This window comes from Macaca thibetana, chromosome 1 (assembly GCF_024542745.1).
Source record: "Macaca thibetana thibetana isolate TM-01 chromosome 1, ASM2454274v1, whole genome shotgun sequence".
NCBI lineage: Eukaryota > Metazoa > Chordata > Mammalia > Primates > Cercopithecidae > Macaca > Macaca thibetana.
Window position 1 is genome coordinate 5,041,591 of NC_065578.1, and position 27,998 is coordinate 5,069,588.

The 27,998-nt window shown below is 50.4% G+C and overlaps 1 protein-coding gene across 9 annotated transcripts in view; it reads right to left on the minus strand.

The window, feature by feature from the left end:
- The window catches only part of NPHP4 (nephrocystin 4), a 136,527-nt gene that overhangs the window by 99,386 nt on the left and 9,143 nt on the right, over positions 1 to 27,998 (minus strand). For 5 of the 9 annotated variants that reach the window (XM_050806846.1, XM_050806904.1, XM_050806979.1 and 2 more), the window contains 4 exons: positions 22,180 to 22,323; positions 12,894 to 13,066; positions 10,808 to 10,872; positions 5,040 to 5,195 (listed from right to left, as the gene is read on the minus strand). In XM_050806846.1, coding sequence (XP_050662803.1) covers positions 5,040 to 5,195; positions 10,808 to 10,872; positions 12,894 to 13,066; positions 22,180 to 22,323 — 538 coding nt within the window. Of the gene's footprint in view, positions 1 to 5,039; positions 5,196 to 6,793; positions 7,231 to 10,807; positions 10,873 to 12,893; positions 13,067 to 14,178; positions 14,271 to 22,179; positions 22,324 to 27,998 lie in introns of those variants that run through there. The other 4 variants (XM_050807161.1, XM_050807256.1, XM_050807334.1 and 1 more) reach the window with 4 other exon arrangements.

Consider the following 27,998-nt stretch of genomic DNA (forward strand, 5'->3'; position numbering starts at 1 on the left):
GAAATGAAATCAGTATGTCAAAGAGATATCGCCACTCCCATGTTTATTGCAGCACCATTCACAAGAGTGGAGACACAGAATCAACCTAAGTGTTCATCAATGGATGAATGCAGAAAGAGAAGTAGTGTATCTACACAATGGAGTACTTACACAGCCACGAAAAAGAATGAAGTCCTGTAGCTTGCGACAACACAACACGGATGGACCCAGCAGACATCAAGGTTAAGTGGAATAAGCCAAGCACAGAAAGACAAATGCCACATGATCTCACTCATATGTGGCAGCTCAAAAAAAAGAGTTGGTACCATAGAAGCAGAGCACAGAACAGTGGCTACCAGAGACTGAGGAGGGGAGGGAGAGGTTGTCAAGGGGTCATGGTACAAGTTATAATCTAAATTCTGCTGTTCTTGCACAGCAGGGTAATGATGGTTACCAGTAAGTTACCGTAAAATACAAAAGAGCTAGAAGAGCAGCTAGAAGAGCAGCTTCTGAACGTCCTGACCACACAGAAATGATGAGTGTGGGAGATCACAATCACGCTAGTACTCTCATTTGATCACTCTACAACACATACGTGTACTGAAACATCAAACTGTTCCCCACAAATATATACAATTACAGTGCGCCAAGAAAAATTTTAATAGAACGTTTCAAAAAGCTGGGGTGGGGGGATGACATAAACTAAAATAACAGAGGACAAAGGCCATTTACCAGACCAACTTCCTTTAGGAAGGATCACTTGTGTGCCATGGGTGCCCCATCTCAAGAGGCGGCAACTCAGTGGAGGGATCAGGGTCACTCGGCATCTGGGAGGGGGCAGAAGTCGGTGCTCCTGGAAGTGGTCCAGGCTGGGAAGGAAGCAGGTTCTGTGTGGCCACCCCATGACCAAGGTGCACACGCACCCCCAGGCCCAACAGCCATTCCAATAGTTGTGACTCTGGTCTGCACAGAGAGCTGAAGATGCAAGTCCCATGTACGGGAAGTCATTAGGGGAGGAAAGATGGGTTCCTGCCAGGACAGCCAGACTGAGAAGCTACATCTGCAGTGAGTAGAACTTTCCAGATCCTGGAGGGCCCAGGGAAGCCAGACAAGCCTGGGTATCCTCATTCAGTTGGCTTGGCAGGCCATGTCTTGCAAGCATCATGGGCTCTGGAGTAAAGCACGTAAGCCCAAGCCTAGCTCAGCCACCAAGTTACTCTGTGACCTTCAAGATGCCAGGCCTGGACAAAAACACAGCTGGGCCTGGTGCTGAATGCTGCCTTCGCACATCTGAAGGGCTAGCAAAGGGCAAACAGATCAGACCTCCCAGGACGCTCTACTGTAGGAGGCTTGGATCTGGGCTGAATTTAAGACACAACTTTCATGATGAAGACGCTAGTGCTTTACCAATCCACCTCATTTTCTCCCCAAATATATCTTTATGAGCAGGCCCTATTATTGTGCCCATTTTATAAAGGAAAAAAAAAGGGAAGAATTGGAGAGGCTGGGAAACCTGCTCCGAGCTCACATCGTGGCTAGACGTGGAACACACACCCGCCACAGGTCTGTCAGCCTCCAGCACAACCCAACAAGCATCCTTTCACTATCTGAAAGCATTCATTCTTTCACTCACTCATTCAATTAACCAACCAACAGCAGCAACCAAGACAGACACGAACCCCACCACGGCAGAAGTGACCCCCACAGCAGCGGAGGCGTTCTGCCCTTCACGCTCTGTAGCTTGGCCTACCGTTAATTTATCTGCTGCCAAGTCTCTGGCTAGGAATGGAATTCCCAATAACAGCATTGACCCTATGGAAAAACACACCCCCACTCTACAACAATCCATTTTATTCTGGGACCCCCACAAGCACACTACAGAGAAAATAGGGGTTGCCAGCAAATGCTTCACAAGCAAGAACCCCCTTCCCACTGACATCCATTGGAGAGCCCCCGAGATTCCCCTAGGCCCTAACAGACTCCCACAGACCACAGCCTCCCAGGGACATAGCTCTTCTGCTAAGGATATTTAATTCACCAGAATGCACCTCAAAAAATAAGAACACTCTAATAGCGGCAGTAGAATGAAAACTAAATTTAGGAATGATTTAAGTAGGAATGAAAATGACTTTGAGCTAGTCCAGGTTTATTCTAAAACACCTTCTATTGCCTTTGGTGACTGTGGTTAGATTTGAGGTCTGCCACTACCAAAATCCATTCAAGACAGATCGATGACCTATCTCCTAAGAGTGCAAAGGAACATCCCCAGCACCCAGCCCAGGGCCTGCTTCACAGTGTCTACTCAATCAATATTTGTTAAATAAATCAATGAATAAATGAACGAATTAGTGAATACATAAAAAGTATGCACCAAGTTATGAACAGTGATTTTCTCCACGGAGTTAGACTAGAAGGGAAGACTTTCAGTTTTCACTAAATGTATTGAATACACATGAACTTTGTGGTTTTAAAATGGTATTTAGCATTGTATAAAAGGGGCACACAACAGACAAGCTATGTTGGCACTGGACAGGAACAGCTGTCAGAAACCAGCCTCAAGACCAGGCACAGTGGCACATGTCTGTAATCCCAGCACTTTAGGGGGCCAAGGTGGGTGGATTCCTTGATGTTTGAGCTCAGGAGTTCGAGACCAGCCTGGGCAACATGGAGAAGCCCTGTCTCTACAAAACATACAAAAATTAGCTGGAGGCCAGGCGCCATGCCTCATGCCTATAATCCCAGCACTTTGGGAGGCCGAGATGGGTGGATCACCTGAGGTCAGGAGTTCAAGACCAGCCTGGCCAACGTGGTGAAACCCCATCTCTACTAAAAATACAAAAATTAGCCGGGCATGGTGGCTAACACGTGTAATCCCAGCTACTTGGGAGGCTGAGGGAGGAGGATCGCTTGAACCCGGAAGGCGGAGGCTGTAGTGAGCTGAGATTGTGCCACTGCACTCCTGCCTGGGCAACAGAGCAAGACTGTCTCAAAAAAAGAAAAAAGCCAGGCATGGTGGTGCACGTCTATAGTCCTTACTACTCAGGAGGCTGAGGTGGGAGAATGACTTGGGCGTGGGAGGCAGAGTTTGCAGTGAGCCAAGATTGTGCCACTGCACTCCAGCTTGAACAACAGAGTCAGACCCTGTCTCAAAAAAAAGAATTAGAGAAGAATCTGGCTGTCATTATAAAAATAATTTTAAAAGTTTAAGAAGTAAATAAAAAGAAAGTAGCCTCAGGGCCCACACGGCACTGGCACCCCAAACCCAACAGAAAGGCTGGGCAAATTGTGTTTCTCTCCTGAAACAACTCTGGGAGCGGGCGCGGGGGCGGCAGGGGTGTGGCAGGTGTTGCTGAGATACCTGTCCTTTCTCTCCAAAGGGCGCGTGCGGCCTTCACCTGGTGGAGTCGGTCAGTCCACCTCCCTCCCTCCCTGCACACCCATGTTCATAGCAGCCAGAAGGTGGAAGCAACTCAAGTGTTAAGTGCTGAAACAATCAGCAGAACATGGTCCATCCATAGACCGGAATATCATTCAGCCTTAAGATGAAAAAGAAGGAAACTGGGACACATGCTGTAACATGGATGAACCTTGAAAGCATTCCGCTCAGAACCTTGAAGACATTTCACTCTTAGGATGAACTAACAGAGCAATTCCCCTCTCTTCCTAAAGAATGCCGGCCACTGAAGGACAAGGACTGCATGATCCTGAGAGGTGAAACTGGCTGGGCTTCTGGGTCGGGTGGGGACTTGGAGAACTTTTCTGTCTAGCTAAAGGATTGTAAACACACCAATCAGCACTCTGTGTCTAGCTAAAGGTTTGTAAACACAGCAATCAGTGCTCTGTGTCTAGCTAATCCGGTGGGGACTTGGAGAACTTTTGTGTCTAGCGAAAGGATTGTAAATGCACCAATCAGCTCTCTGTCTCTAGCTAAAGGATTGTAAATGCACCAATCAGCACTCTGTAAAACAGACCAATCAGCACTCTGTAAAATGGACCAATCAGCACTCTGTAAAACGGACTAATCAGCACTCTGTAAAATGGACCAATCAGCACTCTGTAAAATGGACCAATCAGCAGGATGTGAATGGGGCCAAATAAGGTAATAAAAGCAGGCCAACCGAGCCAGCAGTGGCAGGCTGTTCAGGTCCCCTTCCACGCTGTGGAAGCTTTGTTCTTTCGCTCTTCACAATAAATCTTGCTGCTGCTCACTCTTTGGGTTTACACTACCTTTATGAGCTGTAACACTCAACGCGAAGGTCTGCAGTTTCACTCCTGAAGCCAGCGAGACCACCAACCCACCGTGAGGAACGAACAACCCTGGACGCGCCACCTTTAAGAGCTGTAACATTCCCTGTGAAGGTCTGCAGCTTCACTCCTGAAGTCAGCGAGACCAAGAACCCACCAGAAGAAACCAATTCCGGACACAATCCCAGTCCTATGAGGTCCCTAGAGTCACTAAAATCATGAAGACAGAAAGCGGAAGGGTGGCTGCCAGGGGCTGGGGGAGTAGGGGATAGGGAGTCCGTGTTGAATGGGAAGGAGCTTCAGCCAGGAAAGAGGAAAAAGCTTGGGGATGGATGGTGCGGTGGCCGCACTACAATGTGAATGTACTTATTGCCACTGAACTGGCCATTTTAAAAGGGCTAAGATGGTCAAAGGGCTAAGGTAAAATACGTTATCCTTATTTTACCTTAATTTAAAAATCATCATCACCATCAGGTCACTGATGTGATGCCATATGAGTGAGATCCAGTCACAGTGGTCTTCCTGGCTATGGTCACACAGACTTGAACTCTGTCTCTTATGAAAGCATTGTCCCGATGAAAGAAGCCAGAAATGACTCGAAGGATGTGAGACACTATTTAGGAGGGAAACGGAAACTAGACTGCCATTCCATCCTCCTCCGCCACCCCCAACAATCCCCCACCAGGCCGTGCTGCTGAGCTGCAGAGGGGCACTCGGCCCACGCTGCCTCCGGAAGAGCCCAGTGCCTTCAAGGTTTCACTGTGAACTAGGACAGACTCAACTCACCAAGTGGAGAGAATCAAAGACGCCCTTACCGGATTCTCCATGAGCTGGAAGCAGGCCAGGGATCTGCTGCAGACCAGACACCAGAAGGTTCTCAGGAAGAAGGTGGAACGCAGGCTCCAGGGCCGGGTGTGGCTTCAGCGTGTACTGCAGGCTGCAGTTCTCAATGAGGGTCATGTGTTTGTTTTCTGGGGAAGAAAACACCAATGTGATCAATTGATAGCTGAAAGCAAAGGCACTTCCAGTCAAACCAGCCAATAAACAGAGAATGTTAGAAATGCCACGAACAGGAAAGGGACTTTTCTAGGGAAAGTATAGTAGTGCTCTGTTCAGCTCAGAGTGAAAGGCATTGGTCTTCAATAACCTTCTCTAGGAAAGTTACAATCTACACATTTTTTTGATTTTTCTTTTTTTGTTGTTGTTTTTGTTTTTGTTTTTAGAGACAGGGTCTCACTCTGTTTGCCCAAGCTGGAGAGCAGTGGTGTAGTCATAGCTCCCTGGAGCCTCAAACTCCTGGGCTCAAGTGATCCTCCCACTTTGGCCTCCCAAAGTGCTGGGATTACAGGCATGAGACACTACGCCTGGCCTGGAGGTGCAGTTTGTAATCCAGCATAAAATCTCTCCCACCCACTACTTCCCTCAGTCTCCTGAGAGCACAGGCACGGGCTGTGTGGTTTCCCCAGGTCTCGCTGGTCCCTGCCATCAGAGGGGCCTGGAGGACACCCTGGCCCGAGGCCTGCCTGCCTGCCTGCGCGTGTCGGCACTGGTATCCACCAAGCCCCAAAAGGAGCAGGGCAGCACTGGAGGGAGGCCAGCAGCATCAGAGATGGAGCCCTGTCCTCAGGGAGGTGCCACTTTCCTGGGGTGACAGCTAAGACCAAACACGCAGATACCCATAACACACGGGAGAACTGGATCCAAACCACGGGACAGATGTGGGTAAAGCACGAGGGGAAACGCGAGGAGGAAAAAGGGCATGAAGGAAAGCCCCTGGAGAAATGACACCCAGGAGGAGTGTGGCTGCACCGCAGTGGGGGCAGGCCCTGACGGTGGAAGGAATAGCATCCCCAGAAATGAGGGTGTGGGGAGAGGCACAACTCCGAAACACTGGGCCTGGGCTGCCCTCTTCACGTTCCCACCAAATGGCCAATCTTGCTCAGGCCTGATTTTCTCCAGTGACAGGAAGTCCACCACTTCCCGAGGCACAGGGCATGCACGTGGTCTCAGGCGGCTCAAGTCCTGGCTGTGGCCAGGCCAGGGACAGCTACTGAGAGTCACAAGTTCAGCTCATTCATGTTCTGATTTCACAAAGAGCAGGCCGGGTGCGGTGACTCAAGTCTGTAATCCCCGCACTTTGGGAGGCCGAGACGGGCGGATCACGAGGTCAGGAGATCGAGACCATCCTGGCTAACCCAGTGAAACCCCGTCTCTACTAAAAAATACAAAAAAACTAGCCGGGCGAGGTGGCGGGCGCCTGTAGTCCCAGCTACTCAGGAGGCTGAGGCAGGAGAGTGGCGTGAACCCGAGAGGCGGAGCTTGCAGTGAGCTGAGATCCGGCCACTGCACTCCAGCCTGGGCGACAGAGCGAGACTCCATCTCAAAAAAAAAAGAAAGAGCTAAATATGAACTAGTGTATTATTAGAAAAAGAAATTAGTGAAAAACTAGGTCCACCACAGTGGCTCACACCTGTAATTCCAGCACAGGTGGATCACCTGAGGTCAGGAGTTAGAGACCAGCCTGACCAACATGGTGAGACCCTGTCTCTACTAAACATACAAAAATTACCCGCATGGTGGCGCATGCCTGTAATCCCAGCTACTTGGGAGGCTGAGGCAGGAGAATCGCTTGAACCTGGGAAGTAGAGGTTGCAGTGAGCCGAGATCACACCACTGCAATCCAGCCCGGGTGACAGAGGGAGACTCCATCTCAAAAAAAAGAAAAAGAAAAGAAAGAAATTAGTGAAAAACTATTTTTTTAGTATCTAACTACTTCAAACATGGAATCTGCTTACTTTAAAATTTAAAATACTGCTAAAGGCATTTGACCTGGGTGGCTGGTCAGGAGTCACAACCTCTCCAGGAAGACACACAGGAGAAATACGGGAAGACTCCAAATGCTCAGACCTCAGACCCAGCCACCCGCTTCAGGAGTATGCCCTACAAGTTCACGCATATGCTCAGGGGAAGGGCGGATGCCCACTGCAACGGGGTTTCCAACCTTTTCTTTTTTTTTTTTTTTTTTTTTTTTTTTGAGATGGAATCTCGCTGTCACCCAGGCTAGAGTGCAGTGGCATGATCTCGGCTCACTGCAACCTCCACCTCCTGAGTTGAAGCGATTCTCCTGCCTCAGCCTCCCCAGTTGCTGGGATTACAGGCACTCGCCCTCACACCCAGCTAATTTCTGTGTTTTTAGTAGAGACGGGGTTTCGCCATGTTGACCAGGCTGGTCTCAAACTCCTGACCTCAGGTGATCCGCCTGCCTCAGCCTCCCCAAATGCTGGGATTACAGGCGTGAACCACCGCGTCTAGCCCCACCTTTTCTTACGGAACTGCCTAAGGGTCAGTATGCAGGAGATCTATTCAATCAATCATGAAACCTCGATTCCACGAAATACCACAGAGCTGTAAAAAGAATGAGTCCTTTCTGTGTACCGATAGAAAACATTCTTCTAGACAAATTGTAAGGGAAGAAAGCAAGGTGTGGAACAGTAAGAAGAGGTCAAGTATCAGACACAATACTGGACATTCGCATTAGCTTCTGTGTCCATAAAAAGACCCCGGAAGGGTCTGTTACCAGGGCAGCCCTGATGAAATAACAGCAAAAGTTCCTTTTTCTCACTGTTTTCCTTCAGTCCCTTTATCTATGGGTACAGCTGCTTTAAAGGAACCAGATGACAAGGATGCCACCAGAGTTTCTTGACCCCTGACCAAATACCAGAGAAAGACAGAGCCCCACGAAACTGCTGCAAACTAGAACAGGTGAGCCCCAGCTGCCTTTAGGCCATTAGCATATCATTATAATGCTAATGTCCACTCTCCAAGAGAAGACCGCGGCGTGTTCTGTACAAGCCACGCCTGGAAGAGCACATTATGACGTGCGTCGGCGTGCCTGGCATCCCACCCTCCTGGCCCGTACCCAGTCGTTCGTCTCCATGCCTCCCACTGTCCAGGGAGAAGGTGCCTTTAAAGCGAGGGCTCCCCTCTCCACCCTCTGCCCAGTGAATAAAACCTGACTACCTTTTCCAGTTGGATATTCTTTTTTTGCAGCCAATACAAAGTGGGAAAAGAACTCAGTTTGCCAGTGACAGATCCACAAGAACCCAAAGAGAGAGGTTACCTGGTAGCAGGTGAGGGGATGGGGAAAGGAGACCTCACTCTGAACTTTTTATATATATATGTATAACATATACAAACATATATGATATATAAAATATATAATATTTATGTATTTTATGTATTTTTTTGGGGGGTGGGGACAGGGTCTCACTGTCACCCAGGCTGGAGTGCAGTGGTGCAATCATGGCTCACTGCAGCCTCAAACTCCTGGGCTCAAGCAATCCTCCCACCTCAGCCTCCCAAGTAGCTATGACCACAGGGGCGCACCACCACACCCAGTTAATTTTTGTATTTTTTGTAGAGATGCGGTCTCACTATGTTGCCCAAGGTGGTCTCACTCCTGGTTTCAAGCAATCTGCCCACCTCAGCCTCTCAAAGTGTTGGGATTACAAGTGTGAGCCACTGCACCCGGCACTTTTTTATACTTTTGGATTCTGAATCATGTGAGTGTATCACCATTACCAGCTAATTTTGGGAAATGCCTGCTGCATGGATGAGTGAAGGGCCCTGCAGCAGGTTCTTCCTCACAGCCTCTACTCAGGGCCAACAGTTCCACACAGACACACAGACATGCGGACTGTGGACGTGGAGCGAACGTGGTGGCTATCTTTGTTCTAAGGACACTTCTGAAAGAGAAAATCCTGGCATATGAATAATTAGATTCAACTGAAAAATAACCTAAAAGCCAATCTTTAGCAATGAAATGAAGTTCCTGACTGGTTGTTCTCAGCAAACTAAAAATAAAATCCTGAGCCCCTAGTGGACTGAAGGGACCTCCTCTTGGCCTAGAGGACTCCAGAGTAGCCTTGAAAACTGAGTTCCGGGAGTGACAGGAGGGGGACCAGACAGGCCTCCATATGCCCAAGCCTATGCTAACCACCGTTGGCCTTTCTTCCCTCAGGACTGGAACCAGCCCTTCTAGAGACCCCACCACTGCTGCTGTCCACTGATCGCCTGCCGCTGCCTCTCTTCTGGATAGTCCATGGAAGGCATGCAGGGAGGGCTTTCGTGTCCTCTGCTTCGCCTTTTGACGTCAGAGGGCCGAGAACTTCTCCCTTGGATCCTGCTAGTGCCGCCATGTTTTGAACACGTGTCCCATGAAGCGGCATGGGACTCAGCCGCGCACATGCATGCTTCTCTCATAAACACACATGACTCCTCCTGGGCTTATTAAAATAAGCAGACTCAGCCCCCACTCAGCAGAAATTCCTCTTCCCTCTGCCCCTCTCTCAAAGGGTCTGTTTCTGGCTTCTGGCTGGAGGCTACACTTCCCAGCCTATCAGAAAGGCCACCTGCAGGCTGCAGCCCTGTATGAGAAATAAACTCTCCTTGCCAGTCTCAGGAACCTCATCACTCTTCAGCTGACATCTCCTATCACGAGACTGTCACCAAGACCTGTGAGGGGCAAAGGGAGTGGGTCTGACATTTTGTTTTGTTTTGTTTTTGAGACAGGGTCTTACTCTGTCACCCAGGCTGGAGTGCTGTGGTGCAAGTTCACCTCACTGTAATCTCTGCCTCCTGGGCGAAGTGATTCTCCCACCTCAGCCTCCTAAGTTGCTGTAACTACAGGCACCCACCACTATACCTGGCTAAGTTTTTGTATTTTTTATAGAGACAGGGTCTTACTATGTTGCCCAGACTGGTTTCAAACTCCATCCACCTGCCTCAGCCACCCAAAGTGCTGAAATTACAAGCCTGAGTCACAGTGTCCAGCCAGGTTTGACTTTTAACACAAGCCATGAGGCACACATGGCATCCCCTTTGAGGAATCTGGGCAGCGTCGCCCCTCGAAGAGACAGAAAGTCACCCTCCCCAACAGATCCACCTCCAGCCACTCTTCCCCGCCCACACTCCCCCAACTGCTGGGCAAGCACAGCCTCTGTGCTCCAAGCCTCCCTGATGTCCTTCTAGCCCACCCCCACCCCTCCCACCACACGCCCTTCCTGTCATCCTCCAGGCAGGCAGCAGCAGAGCAGACCGTCATCCCCATTCCTCCCAAATGGCTCCCTCTGGCTGCCTGGGAACGGCCGGTCACAGAGGAATAGCAGGAAGCTCCCCACCGAACCCTGCTCTGCTCTAAGGCGGGCTCTCAGCCATGGGGCCTCGCCATGCTGGAGATAACCGATGGCTGTGCGGTCAGAGGTTTCAGACAGCCAGTGGCTGGTGACGGAGAGCTACTACTCCATCTGGTGAGCAGAGCTGTTCCCCTCCCTCCAGGAGGCTCTCACAGGCCCTCCCGTGCTTATTCCCACAAAGCACTGCCCTCCCTCAGGGCTGGTGTTTCAGTTCTTTACTTTCTGCCAGAAGTCCAAGGCCACGAAACATCTGCCCAAACCTCTCAGATCAATTCGCTAAGCGGACAGTGGTTTACACTGAGAAAGATCCCATTCAGAGCTAAAGGTGGGGAACACTCAGGGAAGGCACAAGAGCAGCGAGTGCTGCCAAGGCCAGGCCTGGCTCTTACGCTCTGCGGGGTCCTGGAGAAGCGGGTGCAGGAGGGCTCTGGGGGTGCCATGGTACAGCCGCAACCTGGAAGACAGGACCCAGAGAACACTCGTCAGCCACATGCACACTTCTCAGAAGGAAACCACATGGAGGCCTCGGCCACCACCACGCCCACCAGAGCTTTCTTAACGCCGCCAGTCCCATCCTCTGTGGAAGGCAGAGGCAGCTGAGGCCAGCAGCCGCTCCCCAAGCCCTCGGTGCTCATGATCAAGCATGTCTGGCACATATGCAGCCCCAACCCAAGGCAGCCTGAGAACCGAGGAGCTTTCCTGGAAAACACCATGGAAATGTATAAAACTCTGAAATGGCTCAAGAAAGACAACATGTGAGGAATTTCCGCGCCGTATGTCTGGAGCCGGGCTTCTCAACCAGTGATGATTCTGCTCCCTAGGGCACATTTGACAATGTCTGGAGACTTTTTTTTTCGTTTGTCACAACTGGGTCAGGGGGCAGGGAGGGGGTGCCCTGGCATCTAGTGGGTTGCCAGGGATGCTGCTAAACATCCTACAGCACAGAGGACAGCCCCGTGACAGCAAAGAATTCTCCATTCGAAAGTCAGTGGTGCCAAGCTTGAGAAACCCTGATTTGGAGTAAACATGTAGGCTTTAACCCTGGTTGAAAGGATGATGTGCCAGCCTATCCACCCGTATGTCCGGCTCCTACACAGAGCCTGGCACGTGGCAGACACTCAGCCAGCACGTGCTGAATGAACACCTACTATCCGCCAGGTACCTGTGAAAACCACATCGCTCAATATTCAAGCAGAACTTACGAGATATGCGTTATCATTACCCCTCATATACAGATGAATAAATTCAGGGCCCAAGAGCTCAAATCGCTTGCCTGAAGTCCCACAGAGAATCAGTGCTAGAGTAGGATTTTGGCCCATATCCATCCTACCTCAAATCCATCGCTCGTGGCCAAAGCCAGCCCTTACTCCAGTCTAAAGAACAATTCCTTAAGTCACTTAGAAATGGCAAACCCAGCCAGACGCAGTGGCTCAGGTCCGTAATCCCAACACTTTGGGTGGCTGAGGCAAGCAGATCTCTGGAGCCCAGGAATTCAAGACCAGCCTGGGCAACATAGAGACACCCCATGTCTCCTAACAATACAAAAATTAGCCAGGTGTAGTGGCACACACCTGTAATCCCAGCTACTTGAGAGGGTGACGCACAGGAATTGCTTGAGCCTGGAAGCGGAGGTTGCAGTGAGCCAAGATTGCACCATGCACTACAGCCTGGGTGACAGAGCAAGACCCTGTCTCAAAGAGAAAAAAAAAAGGCAAACCCCCAAGCAAGAAACATCCCACACTACGCCATTATGGACACACAACTTTAGATGACAAATGTATGGCTTTCTACTGCCACTGTAAGACGAGCAGTTACACCACCATAGAAAGATGCTGGAATTTGGCCAGGTGCAAAACCCCATCTCTACTAAAAGTACAAAAATCAGCCGGGTGTGGTAGCAGCTGCATCACTTGAGGTCAGAAGTTCGAGACCAGCCTGGCCAACATGACAAAACCCATCTCTATAAAAATACAAAAATCAGCCGGGCGTGGCACCTGTAATCCCAGCTACCTGGGAGGCTGAGGCACGAGAATCGCTCAAATCCGGGAGGCAGAGGTTGCAGTGAGCCGAGATTACACCACTGAACTCAAGCCTGGTTGACAGAGTGAGACTCTGTCTCAAAAAAAAGGCCGGGTGCGGTGGCTCACGCCTGTAATCCCAGCACTTTGGGAGGCCGAGGCGGGCGGATCACGAGGTCAAGAGATCGAGACCATCTGGCTAACATGGTGAAACCCCGTCTCTACTAAAAAAAAAAAAAAAAAATTAGCCGGGCGTGGTGGTGGGCGCCTGTAGTCCCAGCTACTCGGGAGGCTGAGGCAGGAGAATGGCGTGAACCTGGGAGGCGGAGATTGCAGTGAGCCGAGATCAGGCCACCGCACTCCAGCCTGGGCGACAGAGCGAGACTCCATCTCAAAAAAAAAAAAAAAAACCGACAGACACTGGCAAACCCCACGGTTGAGGAAACAAGGCAGGTACCTTTTGTCCTGGGAAGCAGAGGTAGGGGAGTTCGGTTGGTTGCTGAAGATCCGAAGAATTCCAAATCCACAGGACGATGTCTGGAGGGTCCCATCCCGTTTCTTGCCCTCAGCGACCACTTCCACCACAGCCACGATATGAGGGTGGTTTAAGGATGTGTGAAAATACAAGGGCTGCAGAACAGAAGCCAGAGGACGGTCTGAGTGATCAGGACACACACAAAGAGGACATGGGTGCTGTCCCCACCCCCAAGACCACCTTCCTACACGTACCACAGCATCTGGAACCCTCTGCCATGCCCTCATGTGGTGCACCGTATCTCTGCAGGATGCCAGGGAAGCGGGCACACTGAGGTAACTCCCTCAGACTCAAACACTGGTGTCGGAGCTCTTTATTCCAGAGCACCCAACATCCAGGACATCAGACGTCTGCTGCTTCCGCTCCAGGAACTTTCCATCCCCTAGGAATTCCACCACAAGAAACACCAACAGACCCCAGGCCCACTAGAGCAGAAAGGGGCTAGAGCAGCTATGTACCCAACCCTGCAGCGGGACACCAGGTAGGACCACGGTGAGATCAGCCCAAGACATAACACATCCACCACTACAAACACACACGCGTGCTGATCAACTCCCACTCCCAGCATCGCCTGACACTCAACACAGACAACACACCCTCCCAGTGCTGCTTCGTGCATAACCATTTTGAGTTCCATCTGAACTAACTGTATTTAAACTATTAACAAGAAGAATCCTTGTATTTCTTTAGGTGCTAAGTAATTATCCCCAGTTCAGAGCCCAAAAGACTCAAGCCTTTTTATGCCGAAAATCACCTTGAGATCATTTTATTAAAAGATTCCTCAAGATCTAAGCCAAGTAGGTGATATTCAAATTGATCTTAAGAGGTTTTCCACTCACACCTTTCCATTTCCAACATGCAAACGGCCAGTCTCTGCTTCCGCCTTCCTGCCAGGCCCAGGGAGAGGGGGCCTGGGAGGACAGCACAGGAGACTCACCCCTCTCCGCATCTCATATGGGCGCTCCCACTTGGGAATGAAAGCACCTTCACTCTGCTGCTGCTTTTCTATTGCATTAAATTCAATGCAGTTGTTTTTATTTAAAATTAAGGGGCCTGGGGTGGTGGCTCGCACCTGTAATCCCAGCCCTTTTGGGAGGTCGAAGCAGGAGGATCACTTGAGCTCGGGAGTTCAAGATCACCTGGGCAACATAGCAAAACCCCATCCCCACCAAAAATACAAAAATTAGCCAGGCATGGTGGCACACACCTGTGGTCCCAGCTACTTAGGAGGCTGAGACAGGAGAATCACTTGAGCCCGGGAAGCAGAGGTTGCAGTAAGCCGAGATCATGCCACTGCACTCCAGCCTGGGTAACAGAGTGCAACATTGTCTTTAAAAAAAAAAAAAAAAGGAATGCCATAAGCACAGTAGACAGAGATGGAGCCACCGATTGAGTTTGCTAATCAACAGGGAATGTTCATCCCCAGGCATCAGGAGTGGTGCTGAGCCCATACCCCAACACCCCAGCTGGGGGGCAAAGCACAGGTCACTAGCTGAGCTCAAAGGCCGCCCCCCCAAGGCAGAAAGAGGTAAGGAGAGCCGAGGCTGGTCTTCTGCTCTATGACTTAAACTTGGAATAATCCTGCTATTAACGAGTCATTACCATGGTGTCACCGAGAAAACGTTTACTGTAATCACAGACTGTCAGCCCAGGATAACAGAGAGACGCATTAAAACATCAGCCATGAGATATAAATCGTTATTCTATTATCTTTTATTGCAATATGATGAAATAATGACCACTTACAGCTGACAGGTGGTTGGACTAAGAGAGAATTATGTTTGTTTCCAAGACTCAAGAACTGCTTTTAAAAAGCCCCACTGCAAAGTCGAGTTGGTCGTTATCTCACCTTTTCTATTTATACCTGTGCATATCAGTCTTACGAGCACTACCCACTTTCTCTATTGGCAATAAAACAAACATTTTCAACTGTGATACAGAGCAACAACAATCTGCCAGCTTAGGGGTCACCTTGAAATTACTCTACCTGAACCAGGTGGAACCCGCGGCTACGGGCATGTCCCAAGTACGAGTTTATGGCTATGCCTCTCCCTTCTGTTTACCACTAAAAATAATCACTCTGAGGCCAAAAACAACAGCAGCAGCAACAGAGCCCCAGAGCTGCTTGTCTCAGCTGATCCAACCTTAGAATCTGAAGAATCCATCTTTAATCAGAAGAGTCGGCCACTCCAAGTGCACTGTGTCTGAAAAGTTCAGATGGTTGTACCAGTACAATTACCGATTGATAAGGACATATGCTCTTTTCAAAAATCATTTACTGACCCTCCAGTGTGGGAACAGCCCCAAGCTAAAGAATTTATAAGGAACCTGGAAAACATAAGTCAGCTTTCAAGAAGCTCGAGCCTCGAAGGCTTTGTAAAGGACAGATGAGGCAGGCACAAAACTAGGAGCAACTGAGACGCATGGCTGCACCCCTCAGGTCATCCCAGCAAAGTCACATTCGACCAGGTCACGAGTGCCTGACCACCCCAATTCTCGCCTTACTCAGCCAGCAGCACCCGGCTGAGGAATACCTGTACACAAGCCCTTCAGTCTAGGGAAACTTAAGGAACGCCACTGCCATACATTTGGAAAGGAACATTCTCTGCATCAACTGAAACTGCACGATTAAAAGGTTAAGTCAAGCCCATCAAATCGCCTGCAGGGGAAGGCCACTTGAGACAGAGGAGACGGGCTCTCTGTCACCCCTGCATCGCAGCTCACTCATCTGCACTGGTCGATTTTCCTCCTTGACAGCATAAACAGATTAATAAATCATTTAAATGCTCCTGTCGTGATGCCTTCATCTTCAAAACCACAGACACCATTTTGCCTCGGGGCCAAGTTTCCATTTTTCACCCACGGTGATGGAAGTGGAATTGGGCCTCTGCTGATGTGCCTGGATGAAGAGGCTGCAGCCAGGCACCCCCCACAGCACGGCCACACGACCCGGCACCTGCATGACATGGGCTCCTCAGACGACACTGGGCAGCAAGGCCGGAGAGGAGCTGAGCAGGAACAGAATGAGTCCCTTCCAAAACACTGTTTTAATAAGACTTTAACAGGATATCTTCAGCCAGGCAAATAATGCAGAGACTTCATGTAGTTCCTACCCTCCGGCTCAGACTCACACTGCAGGTTCAGACGGCTTCCCAGACACTACCCCTCAAAGACAGCAGGGATCAGAGGAGCCCATCGATTTCCACAGCAAAGCATCATGACAGGGACAGGGACAGCCCCCTGCCCCACAAATTATCCAGCCCACAATGTCAGCAGTGCCAAGGTCGAGAAACTCTCATTTGGAGTAAAAATGTAAACTTTAATCCTGGCTGAAAGGATAATACACCATCTTATCCATCTCTGCACGTCCAGCTCCTAAACACAGCCTGGCACGCAGAAGACCCTTAACCAACGTTTGTTGAATAAAAACTACTGCCTAGTGGGTCCCTGCTTATGGAAAAGCACATGACTTAATACTCCAGCAGCACTTAGGGGATGCAAACTCCTATCTCTCATGAACAAATGAATGAAGTCAGGAGGAGTTTTTTTTCTTGCAAATTAATTTCTTTTTTTCCATAGGTTTTTGGGGAACAGGTATTTGGCTACATGAGGAAGTTATTTAGTGGTGATCTGTGAGATTATGGTGAACCCATCACCCAAGCAGTAAACACTGAACCCAATTTGTAGGGTATTTTTTGTTCGTTTGTTTGTTTGTTTTTGAGACAGAGTCTTGCCCTATCACCCAGGCTGGAGTGCAGTGGCGTGAATCTCAGCTCACTGCAAGCTCCACCCTCCGAGCTCAGGCAATTCTCTAGCCTCAGCCTCCCAAGTAGCTGGGATTATGGGTGTGTGCCACCACGCCCAGCTATTTTTTATATTTTTAGTAGAGACAGGGTTTCACCCTGTTGGCCAGGCTGGTCTCAAATTCCTGACCTCAAGTGATCCACCCGTCTCGGCCTCCCAAAGTGCTGGGATTACAGGCATGAGCCACTGCACCTGGCCTCAATTTATAATCTTTTATCCCTCACCCTCTAGGATCAAGGAGTTTAAATCACTTGCCTGAAGTCCCACAGGGATCAGTGATGAAGCAGGATGCTAACCCACCCTACCTCAACTCAACGCCCACGGCGAAAGCCAGTTCTCCCTCTGATCCAAAGAGCAACTCCTTGGCTTACTTAGAAAAGTAAGTGAGCAGCATGATTACAACCCAAAGCAAGACATATCCAACCCCAGCTCTACCAAAATAAAAAAAATTGAGCTGGGTGCAGTAGTGCATGCCTGTAGTCCCAGCTACTTGGGAGGCTGAGGAGGGAGGATCACTTGAGCCCAGGAGTCCAAGGCTGCAATGAACTAGGACTGTACCATTGCACTCCAGCCTGGGCAACAAAGTGAGACCCCATCTCTTAAAAAAGGAAAAGAAAGTGCTACGAACACACAACAACAAAACTGACAAACTTACAGCTTTCCATTGTCCCCAAATGACTGGCAGTTCAATCACTGCATAATTAAACCCTGGAAACATCACAGAGACCAATCATTTCTCCTTCTAAAAACCATTTTCTTTCATCTTCATTTCAGGTTCCAAGACCACAGCAGTGGTTTCCATTGTGCCAGAGAGGAAATCAGCTCTCCCCAGCTGCAGACAGACAGGCACGCAGGGCCTGAGCTGGCCTCTCAGAGCCATGGAGCCTCCCGCTGTGGAAGCAGCTCGCTGGGACACGAAGCTGGCTTCTTGCTTTTGTTGTGATGATGTTCAGGACGTGCCTGCCCTCTGCTGAGCAACAGCAAGAGCACAGGAGCAGCAGCTGGGCTCTGCAGCCAGTGCTTCCTGTAAGCTCCAGAGCCAGGCCAAAGAATCCAGGCACTGGAAGGGCTCGCAGGAGTTTCACGTGGGTTACACTGATATTCCTTGACGGCATCCGCTTTTCGACGGGAAATTATAGCGCACTCATTGCTCTGACGAGTAAGAGCCACTCAAGAGGGGCTTTCTCATGGCTGTGATGATGGGAAGGGGCACAACCCAATTACCTGCGTCCCTCTGCCAGGGCAGGTGCTTTGGTGACACTGGGGCTGGTGGGCTCTGGGAGGAAAGATTCCCCTGATGGGAGTTTAGGCTGTTGCTGGAGAACCGCCAGGATTCCTGCCCAGTAACTCCCCTCGAATAAATAAAGGAGGAAAAGAAGCCCGTCACCCAATGCCGGCCACAGTCATTAAGGAAAGAATCCAAGGGAAAAGTACGTCCACCTCAAAAAGAAAACTGAGAAACTGCACAGGACCGGGGCCTCCAGGATTATTTTTTAAAAGACACTTTTTTAGAAGTTGAATGAATGATTCGCTGGCTCAGAGGAAGTGAAAGGCAATTCCCCTCCACCAGGAAAGGTCTCAGAGAACACGGAATTCTGAGCTCAGAGCTGAGAGGCGTCTTGGGACTGCTCTCCTGCATACGGGCCCAATGTAAATAATTCATCATTTGCAAAAAACAAAACAAAACAAAACAAAACACATCAAAAAATCCCAGCTCTGGATCAAGACAAGCCTTCTGTGTTCCAAGTCTTTTTCAGGACATCGTTGTTTGCAAAGTCGTGCCACAGCCCCTTCTCTCGGGGTCAGGTGTGACACGGGCACTCCACAAAACCCGAGCGTGCAGGGTCCATGCGTTACCATGTGGGGGCTGGACAGCCATGGGCGCTCCAAATGCAGTCCCCTGCTGCTGGCAGCTCACCAACCCCAAAGCAGATCCCCCCAACCCACTGCCGATAGGCAAAGACCAGAAAAACCCAGGCAATTAGTAAAACCAGAGAAAGATTTTCGCCAAGTCTCAGAATCACCCCTGAAAAGGGCAAAGGGTGTTTTATGAACCTCTATTTCCACAGGGGCATAGACAGAGCAATCAGCAGACAGTGTGCAAACATGCTGCCACACCCTCATGCCCATGAATGCCCACTCCTGGGAGCACTCTGCGCTTCATCCACACTTGTGAGCAGATACTGTGTACATGGATGCACACACACATTTGCACACACAATTAAGTTAACTAGTTAACTAAGCTGGAACAAAATCTTTACTCTGTATGAGAATGCCAAGGAGACGGAGGAAACTGCCTGGCACAGAACACGCTGCTCGACAGCTTGGCAGGAGGGATTCATTCCTGGCACATCACTGGCCTCTGCTGCCCGCACAGGGCACAGCAGCTGCAGACAGCAGGCTCCGCAGACAGGGCAAGGGCTTCAGCGTCACCCTCACAGCTCAAAGTGCCCTGGCCACCCCACACTGTCCTTGCTGCATTCCCTTCTTCAGCAACTCCAAGTCCAAGGGTGCAGATTTTTCCAGAGGCTTTAAGGGCTATGTTCCATTAGTCCCCCGGGCCCATCCCCAGCCTCAACAAGAGACGCACCCAGATGACAGGCCAAGGCTGAGCCGCGTGGCTCCCACAGTCGGCTGCCCTTGGAGCCACCAGCACAGGTATTCCAGACTCCGAAAAGCCACCAGCTCCTAGTCTCCCTAACACATCTGAATCGTGAACTGCACAGGCGGCAGGACACACAGCTGCCAGGATGTGCTGAAATGCAAGTGCTGCCCAACTTCAGCCGCAACGGAAGCCCTCAGGGTGCACGAATGTAATCCCGAGAAAGGCAGAGAGACGCATCCCTTCCGAAGACTGCCCTAACCACGCGACTGGAATTCTACAGGGACCAGGATTCTGCAGCCCAGAGAGAGAGGAGGGAGATGGAAGCCCCCGCTTCTGGCCTGTGCAGTGCGGGTCCTTCGGAAGGTCCGAGGCCTCTCTAAATGCAGAGCTGAAGTCGGGGGGGGTGAGGGAGGAGGAGGGAACTGGCCCCGGCACCTCGGTGACTGCAAGCCATCCCTGGTTTCAGAGCATACTCCATCCCTCAGCATTCTACAGAACATTTCAGAACAAAAGGCAGGGCTCCTCAGAAGCAGGAGGTCACGGAGGCCACAGCAGGTGGTGCCATCAGATGCACAGGATCGTCGCTCCCGCCCCCACTCGCCACCTGGGAATAAGCTGGTAGAGTTATTCCATCTCCACGCACCTCAGTGTCCTCCTCTTTAAAATGGTTACACAGGATCCTGACCTGCACAGGACGATGACAGGCATGAAATGACGGCATGCTTCTGAGCCGATGCCCGGCCACAGGAAGAGCCTCCCGGTAAAGGATGGCTACCTTCACCACCCGCCACACGGCTGTCACAGCACCAGGTTTCGTGGGGCTCACTGTGCGCACCTGAGGAAGCTAAAGCTAAACAGCCCTCTCCCCAGCAATTGGCCCAGCATCGTCACCACCGGGAACTCACGGCGAGGGGACCCCCTGCCTGCGCGGAAACAGCACTCTAAGGGCTCACCCGCAGTCACACACGTGATTTACAACATGAAACCTTTTCTGACACGGCTGGCCAGACAGCCCTCTAAGAGGTATTTGCATAAGCTGTTTCACAACCTTCATGTCAGACACATCTTTAGCTGTCATGACATACACTCTAAGCCAGGCTTTTTATTGAAGCTTCCTGACCTCTGAGGTCATTCTCTCCCTCTACTACCCATGGGAGGAAAGGCAAGAGTCAGGACCCAACCATGTCAAGACACACACAATCCAAGCACTGGGTGATGGTGGGGTATGGAGGCCTCCCTCGTCACCCACCTAAAGCATACCCCACGCTTGTGGCCCGAGGCAGAGGTGCTGACTGGCCAGAGCAGGGCCCCACAGAAAAGGCACGCCTGGGCAGTGGTTATCTAGAGTAACATCTCAAAGGACAGCCACTGTCACCCCCACTGCTACTCCTCATACAAACTGTCACAACACCAGGCCTCTTGGGCCTCCTTCTATACCTGAGAAAGATCAAACCAAGACAGATAAGACCCTCTCATCACCTCTGTCGCCTCCACACTGTCCCTGCTGCACACTCAATGTGCTCGGACACCGTCCCTCTGAAACTCCCCCCACTCGAGTTCAGCTGTGAAGCAGCAGCCAGGCATGGGAAAGGCCTCCATGACCTCCATGACATCGCCGGCTCTTAAGAGTAAAACGCCAGCGTCCCTAAGACCCTGTAGGACCCAGTCAGAAGGCACAACAGGGCCACTCTGCCAACCCCACCCACTGGCACACCTGGGCTCTCCTCTTGTCCTAACACCCCCGGCTCTCCCCGCTCTGCTTGAAGCAGCCTCATCCCTGCTTGTCACGGAGCCAGCTTCTTTCTCATCCTGTAGGTCCCAGCTGAAACGGCAGCTTAGCAGAGAGGCCTCCCTCATCATCCACCTAAAGCAGGTCTCTGCGCTCTCCTATGGTCTCCTCCTAAGAACTTAACTTGCAATTCCTCTGTTACCTGCTCGGTGTGTCTCCCCAACAGTCTGCAGTTCTGTTAGGTGAGCGCCATCATCACCCTGAGCCTAGCACGACGCCCTGCAGAGAGCAGGTGCTGAATGCAATGCACGCTGTGCAGTGAACCGCGGAGATAGGGCACGCCGGCCTGCGGGGTGGCCAGCCGCAAGACCACCCGAGGGAAAACACACTACTCAACCAGTGCCCACCCGCCCGCCAGTCTCAAGACAGAAGGCACAGGTGTGAGTCCAGGCTCTGATACCTGCTACCTACCTGGGCAAGTCACTGCACTAAATCTTAATTTCTCCACACAGGAGGGAGGGAGAAAGGAGGGAAGGGAGGGTACGGGAAAGGGACAGGGAGGGGAAGGAGAGCAAGAAGGGAGAAGTAAGGGAAGCGGGCGGGGGGGGGGAAGGGGAGGGAAAGGGGATGGGTGAAAGGGGATGGGTGAAAGGGGAGGGAAAGGGAGGGAAGAGGGGAAGGGAGGGAGGACAGGGGAGGGAGGAGGGGAAGGGGGAAGGGTCGGAAGGGGGGGCGGGGAGGGGAGGGAGCAGTAGTGGCAGCGGCCACAGATGAGGTCAACCATTTCCCCATATTCCCAAGAACTCCAAGGTTCCTTGAGACAAGACCCCCATGCCCCCGACCCTTCAACCAGAGCAGAGCTCTCTCGTCTGTTTAAGAAAACTGGCTTCCACATAAGATTTTGTTTGGAAACAAAGTGCCCAGACTGAGCTCTACGCCGCTGGGACCCACAAGTCTGAGACACCCTGTGAGGTCTCGGCAAGGCCCCACTCTCTGGGCTGCCACCCAGGACCCCCCGCACACCCACCCTCCGCCTTGGAGCGGCCCCTGCCTCCGTCACCAGGGCCCACCTCATTAAAGACGATCCTGGACGGCGGTCTCTTCGTCGGCTTCACTGTGGTTTTCCACGTCCTCCCGAAGAAGTGCCGGTAGGTGACATCAAAGAAAGACACTCGCAGATGGCATTCAACCTCTGACAGCACCTCCAGCACTCCCTAGGAGACAATGGGGAATTGGCCCTCAAGAGTCTCAGCACCATGAGCCGGGCGGTCACTGGCAGGCCACGTGGGTGCACATGGGGCCACTCGCTTAGGTATAAGCACCCTGGTTTCCTTATCGGGGGACTACCTGTCTCCCACAGCCACTGGTCTTGGGGGGGTTATAAACCAAAGCACTTGGCCCTCCCCTGGCCAACGAGAGACTGCAGTCCCTTGGAACAGACACAGGCTTCTGACTCAGCCAGAGCCCAGGACGCACAAGAGGACATGACCACAGGAGACACGCGCCTGCCAGGATGAGGCCCGGGGCTGCCGGCAGCCAAGAGGTGAGCGAGAACAAGTCCAGGTGACATCACCTGAGACCTGGCTCAAGTCACACCTGAAGCTTATGCTGGCTGTGGATTTGTTGTGTGAGTTAACAAATCACCTCTCATTTAAATCATTTTGGATGGGTTTTTTAATCCTTTCCAACCAAATGAGCCCTTCCTGATATAATCAGAAACTCTAAATCCTCAACTTCCCAGATTTCGGGGTGATGTTGGCAAAGGAAAAAGCAGATCTTTGAGAACTGAGAAATTATGGCTGCAAATACAAAACACAGCAGCCAGAGTGTAGACAGGCAGGACCCTGCCCAGAGCTTTACCACTTACAGTAAGTGTTGCTTTAGCCTTTGCTCTTCTGTGACAGGTTCTTACCTGAGACAGAGAGTCCTCCACCTTTCTTTCACCCATTCACTTAGCAAACGTTACTTAAACATCTACTCTGCGCATTGACTCTCTGCCAGCCACATTTCCAGGAGCTAGGGAAACAACAAGGAACAAAACAGACAAAATCTCTGCCCTTACAGGGCTTACAGGGTGAAGAACGGGGAGAGAGGTGGGCGGGGCAGGGCAGGCTCTCTGACATGACCCTTGAGCTGAGAACAAGGAGGGCATGAGAAGAACCACAGGGGGTTTGGGGAGAGGGAGCCAGGCAGGAGGAGGAGCAAACTCAAAAGCCCTGAGAGGAAGAGAGCACAGGTGCTCCAGGAGCCAGCGAGAAGTGCAGGAACTATATTTAGCTGTTTAGTACCTGTTTTTTGTTTTTTTTTTTTTAAGAAAAGGGTCTCGTCTGTCACCCAGACTGGAGGTCTGGCCACTACAACCTCCACCTCCCAGGCTCAAGCAGTCCTCCTGCCTCATCCTGTCAAGCAGCTGGGACCTGGGACCACAGGTGCACTCCACCACACCCAGCTAATTTTTGTACTTGTTGTAGAGAGGGGGTTTTGCCAGGCTGGTCTCGATCTCCTGTCCTCAAGTGATCCGCCCGCCTCAGCCTCCCAAAGTACTGGGATTACAGGGGTGAGCCACCGTGCCCAGCCTGTATTTTCTTTTTTTTTTTTTTTTTTTTTTTTTTTTTTTTTTTTTTTTTTTTTTGAGACGGAGTCTCGCTCTGTCGCCCAGGCTGGAGTGCAGTGGCGCGATCTCGGCTCACTGCAAGCTCCGCCTCCCGGGTTCCCGCCATTCTCCTGCCTCAGCCTCCCAAGTAGCTGGGACTACAGGCGCCCGCCACCTCGCCCGGCTAGTTTTTTTTTGTATTTTTTAGTAGAGACGGGGTTTCACCGTGTTAGCCAGGATGGTCTCGATCTCCTGACCTCGTGATCCGCCCGTCTCGGCCTCCCAAAGTGCTGGGATTACAGGCTTGAGCCACCGCGCCCGGCCTCAGCCTGTATTTTCTAATTTTCTGTATTACTGATGCTCTGGCATCTGGGGCCTCAGTGACGAGACAGACTGTCCCCCAGAGCCAGTTAATTCCTAGGGTGGCAAATGGCAGGCCTGTCAGAACGTGTCTGACATGAAAACCAACCCGTCCAGAGCCCACACATCCCACTCCCTCCACCTGGCTCACACACCCCAGGAGTCCCACCCTCTGCCCTGTTCTCTCAGGGTCAGTGAGCAGATACGTCGGGCCATCCTTGCACCTCAGAGACCATGACATGACTCTCCTTGGCCAACACCAAGCCTGTCCAGCTGCTCACCCTCCCTAGTCCAGTCCTCCCACAAAACCATAACCCTCCTGCCTCCTGAGCAACCTGCGCCTCCCCAGGTGGCCTGTGGGCATGGCCTGCCCCGTGTCCTGGGAGCCCTGAGTAACACACAGAGTCTCAGCTGCAGTCGTCTCCTGATCCGCTGGCCTCACCACCCCTGAATGGAAACCAATCCTAGCTACGTTCTAAGCAGAAAGCCCACCAGACTGCAGCAGGCTGGGCCAGGGAGGAGAGAAGGAATGAGCGCCAGGCAGAGGAGCGGTCAGGCAGCCTCACAGCGTGAGGAGAAGCAGGGCTTTCGCTCCAATCAGGCCGAGGCCAGGGAGAGATTCTAAGCAGAAATGACACAATCTGATTCGGAATGAAAATTCCCGCGGCTGCCACGCGGGGGCGGGAGTGGAAGCAGGGGCCCATTAGAAGGCTGCTGCCACCAACCAGGCCAGAGAGGGAGGGGCAGGGAGGGTGACAGGAAGCAGGCACACCTGGGCTCTGCTGCTTCGCAGGAGCGGCTGCGTGGTCATGAAGGGACAGAAGCAGGAAGGGCCAGCTGTCTAGGCTGGCCCAGCCCTCCTAGGTCCAGCACTGGTCCCACATCTCAAGTAAAGCAACCTGGCGGGAGGTGGTGTTATCCATGGGGACGGGGAAGGCAAGCAGAGCAGGTCTGAATACTTCAAGCCCGGCTCCCATCACCATGCTGCCGGGGCCTGGACCCAGCTCCCATCACCACGCTGCCTCCCTGTCCCTCTTCCTCCTCAGCTCCTCCCGCATTCAGACCCACCCTCTGAGCCTGCCTCATCTCTCCCCAGAGCAATCCCCTGGCTTTTCCATGTTGACTGTCTGCCGCCCCATCTAGAATGTGAGCTCTGTGAGGACGTGGGTCTCGAATAAGTGTGTTCCCTGCTCTGTCCCTGGGGTCTAGGCAAAGCTTCTGCACGTGCCCCTCCTCACCCGGGACTGCCCGGGTTCCCCCAGCGCCGCTGCCTCCTCCTCTCCTGCACTCTCAGGAGGCCATCCTCAGGCAGGATCCCGTGGCTCCCAGAACCGTCGCTGGCTGGGACTTCTTTCCAGAACGCCACCTCTACGCTACTCACACCCAGCCTGTTCAAACAAGAATCCACTGAGAGCTCCTGAAGGCACAGTATAGGACAGAGTCAACCCTGTCATCTGCACAGCTCCAAACGTCATGGTGCCCAACGAATATCAAACTGCACTGAAATACCTACCCCAAAATAAAGAAATGTAATCAATGATCATGGTAAAATTAAACTAAACAAAAAAAGTAAATGGGACAGTATGAGAAATATACTAAAACCATTAACAAAGTACCCTGAATTCAAAACAAGCATGTAATATTCTTCAGCCAACACCTTTCACAGGGAAGAAAGCTTTGGCCATTATCTAAAGCTATTAATTCTCAAAACAACTAAAATTATACAAACTTGTAAGACTATCTACACCAAACCTTTGTATCATCTATTTCCAAACTCTATTTATAGAATTTATATAAATTCTATTTATTGTCTTTTAAACACTGCATTTTATCTTTGTATATAAAACCAACATTGCATTCCTGCAATAAGCCCCACTTGATCCTAATACCCCACCATTTATACATATTGCTGGCTTTGTTGTCCTAATAGTTTCAGGGCTGCTGCGTTAATATTCATGAGAGATACCAGCCTGTACTTTTTTGTAGTGCCCTTGACTGGGTATCAGAATTATGGTGGCCTCAAAAAATGAGCCGGGAAGTATTCCCTCCTCCTCTGTTTTCCAAGTTTGTCTAGAATTCGTCTTACTTCTTCCTTTAGTATCTGATAAAATTCAACATTATATTTTTAACCTCTATAGCATATGTTATCATGATGCTTCTTTCATTTTAATACTGGTAGCCTGTGTTTTCTTTTTCTTTTTTTTTTTTTTTTTTTTTTTTTTTTGTCTTGATCAATTTTATCAATCTTTTCAGAGAAACAACTTCTAGCTTGGCTGATTTTCTCCATTACTTGTCCTTTATTAATTTCTGCTCATATACGATCATGGGTAACATAATGACATTTCGATCAGCAACAGATTGTATGTATGACTGGCCCCTTAAGGTTGTAATACTATATTTTTACTGTTTTTTCCATGTTTGATATACCGTTGTGTTACAATTGCCAACAGTATTCAGTAATGTGCCACACAGGTTTGCAGCCTAGAAGCACTAGGCTATGCCATGGAGTCTGGGTGTGAGGCAGGCTTCACCATCTAGGTTTGTGTAAGTACATCCTATGATGTCTGCACAATGAGGGACAAAATCGCCTAACAACGCCATTTCTCAGAATGTATCCCCATTGTCAAGCAACCATGCATAACTGGATTTACCATTTCCTTTCTTCTAGTTACTTTGTATGTAATTTGCTCCTTTATTTAGGTTGTTGAGGAGGAAGCAGAGGTCACTGATTTTATACCTTCTTCTTTTCTAATATAGTCATGTAAAGCTATACGTTTCCCTCAAAGAACTGTACTAGCTATATCCTACACATCTGTATATTTTCTTCCATTATTCAGTTCAAATTATTTTCTAATTTCCCTATTAATTGTTCTTTGATCCGGTATGTTAATTTCCTACTATTTGAGGATTTTCTAGATCTCATATTATTTATTTATAACTTAAAAGCACAGTAGTCAATAAACATACTCTATAATTTGGGTCCTTTAAAATTTATTGAGACATTTTAATGGCCCAGCAGAGGGTCTATCTTGATGACTGTTCCATATAAACTTGGGAAGAACGTGTACTCTAGCTTTGTTGGGAGTGGTGTTTAAGAGATGACAAGGTGATTGACGGTATACTTGGGAAGAACGTGTACTCTAGCTTTCTTGGGAGTAGCGTTTAAGAGAACAAGGTGATTGACAGTATTCGTCAGAGCTTCCAAATCCTTAGGAGTTTTTTTATCTATTTGTTTCTTCAATAATTGAGAGAAGAGTTAAAAGTCTCCAACCATGATTATGAATCTGAATATAGTTCCCTTTAGTTCTGTCCAATTTTGCTCTTTTGTACAAAAGAGTTATCAGAGCAGACCTGACTGTTATGCTCTGAAAGACCAACTTAGAAGTCTGGCCTTTTGCTGGAGTCTGGGAACTCAGATTTCAGGAGAGTTCCTACCACGTAACTGGTAAGAGGGGCTCACTGTGCCTAATCCGTTTATGTACTGTGGCTTATGCTAAACACGTGTTTCCCTTCTGAGAGTCTGGAATTTTGGACGTTACACAACATTTCACGTGTGTTGTTACGATTCATTGCTGGAGGAATCAAACGCATCCTATGTGATTCAACTGAGAGAGGACTCTTGGAAGTCTGTACCCTCTTCCCTCAGACATCCCCCATATGCCTCCTCCCTTTGCTGATCTTGCTCTGTATCCTTCTGCTGCCATAAACCTTAGCTGAGAGTACAACTACATGCTGAGTCATGTGAGTCCTCTTAGAGACTCTTCAAACCTGGGAGGTGGTCTTCGCAGCCCCTAACACAAATGCATGCACATTTAGGGATTGTTATGTTTCCTTGAAGATCACTGTCTTTATGAAGTGCCCCTTTATTTCTGGGAATACTCTTCACCTTGAAATCTACTTTTTATGCTACTAGCACAGATGCAAAGCTTTCTTTGC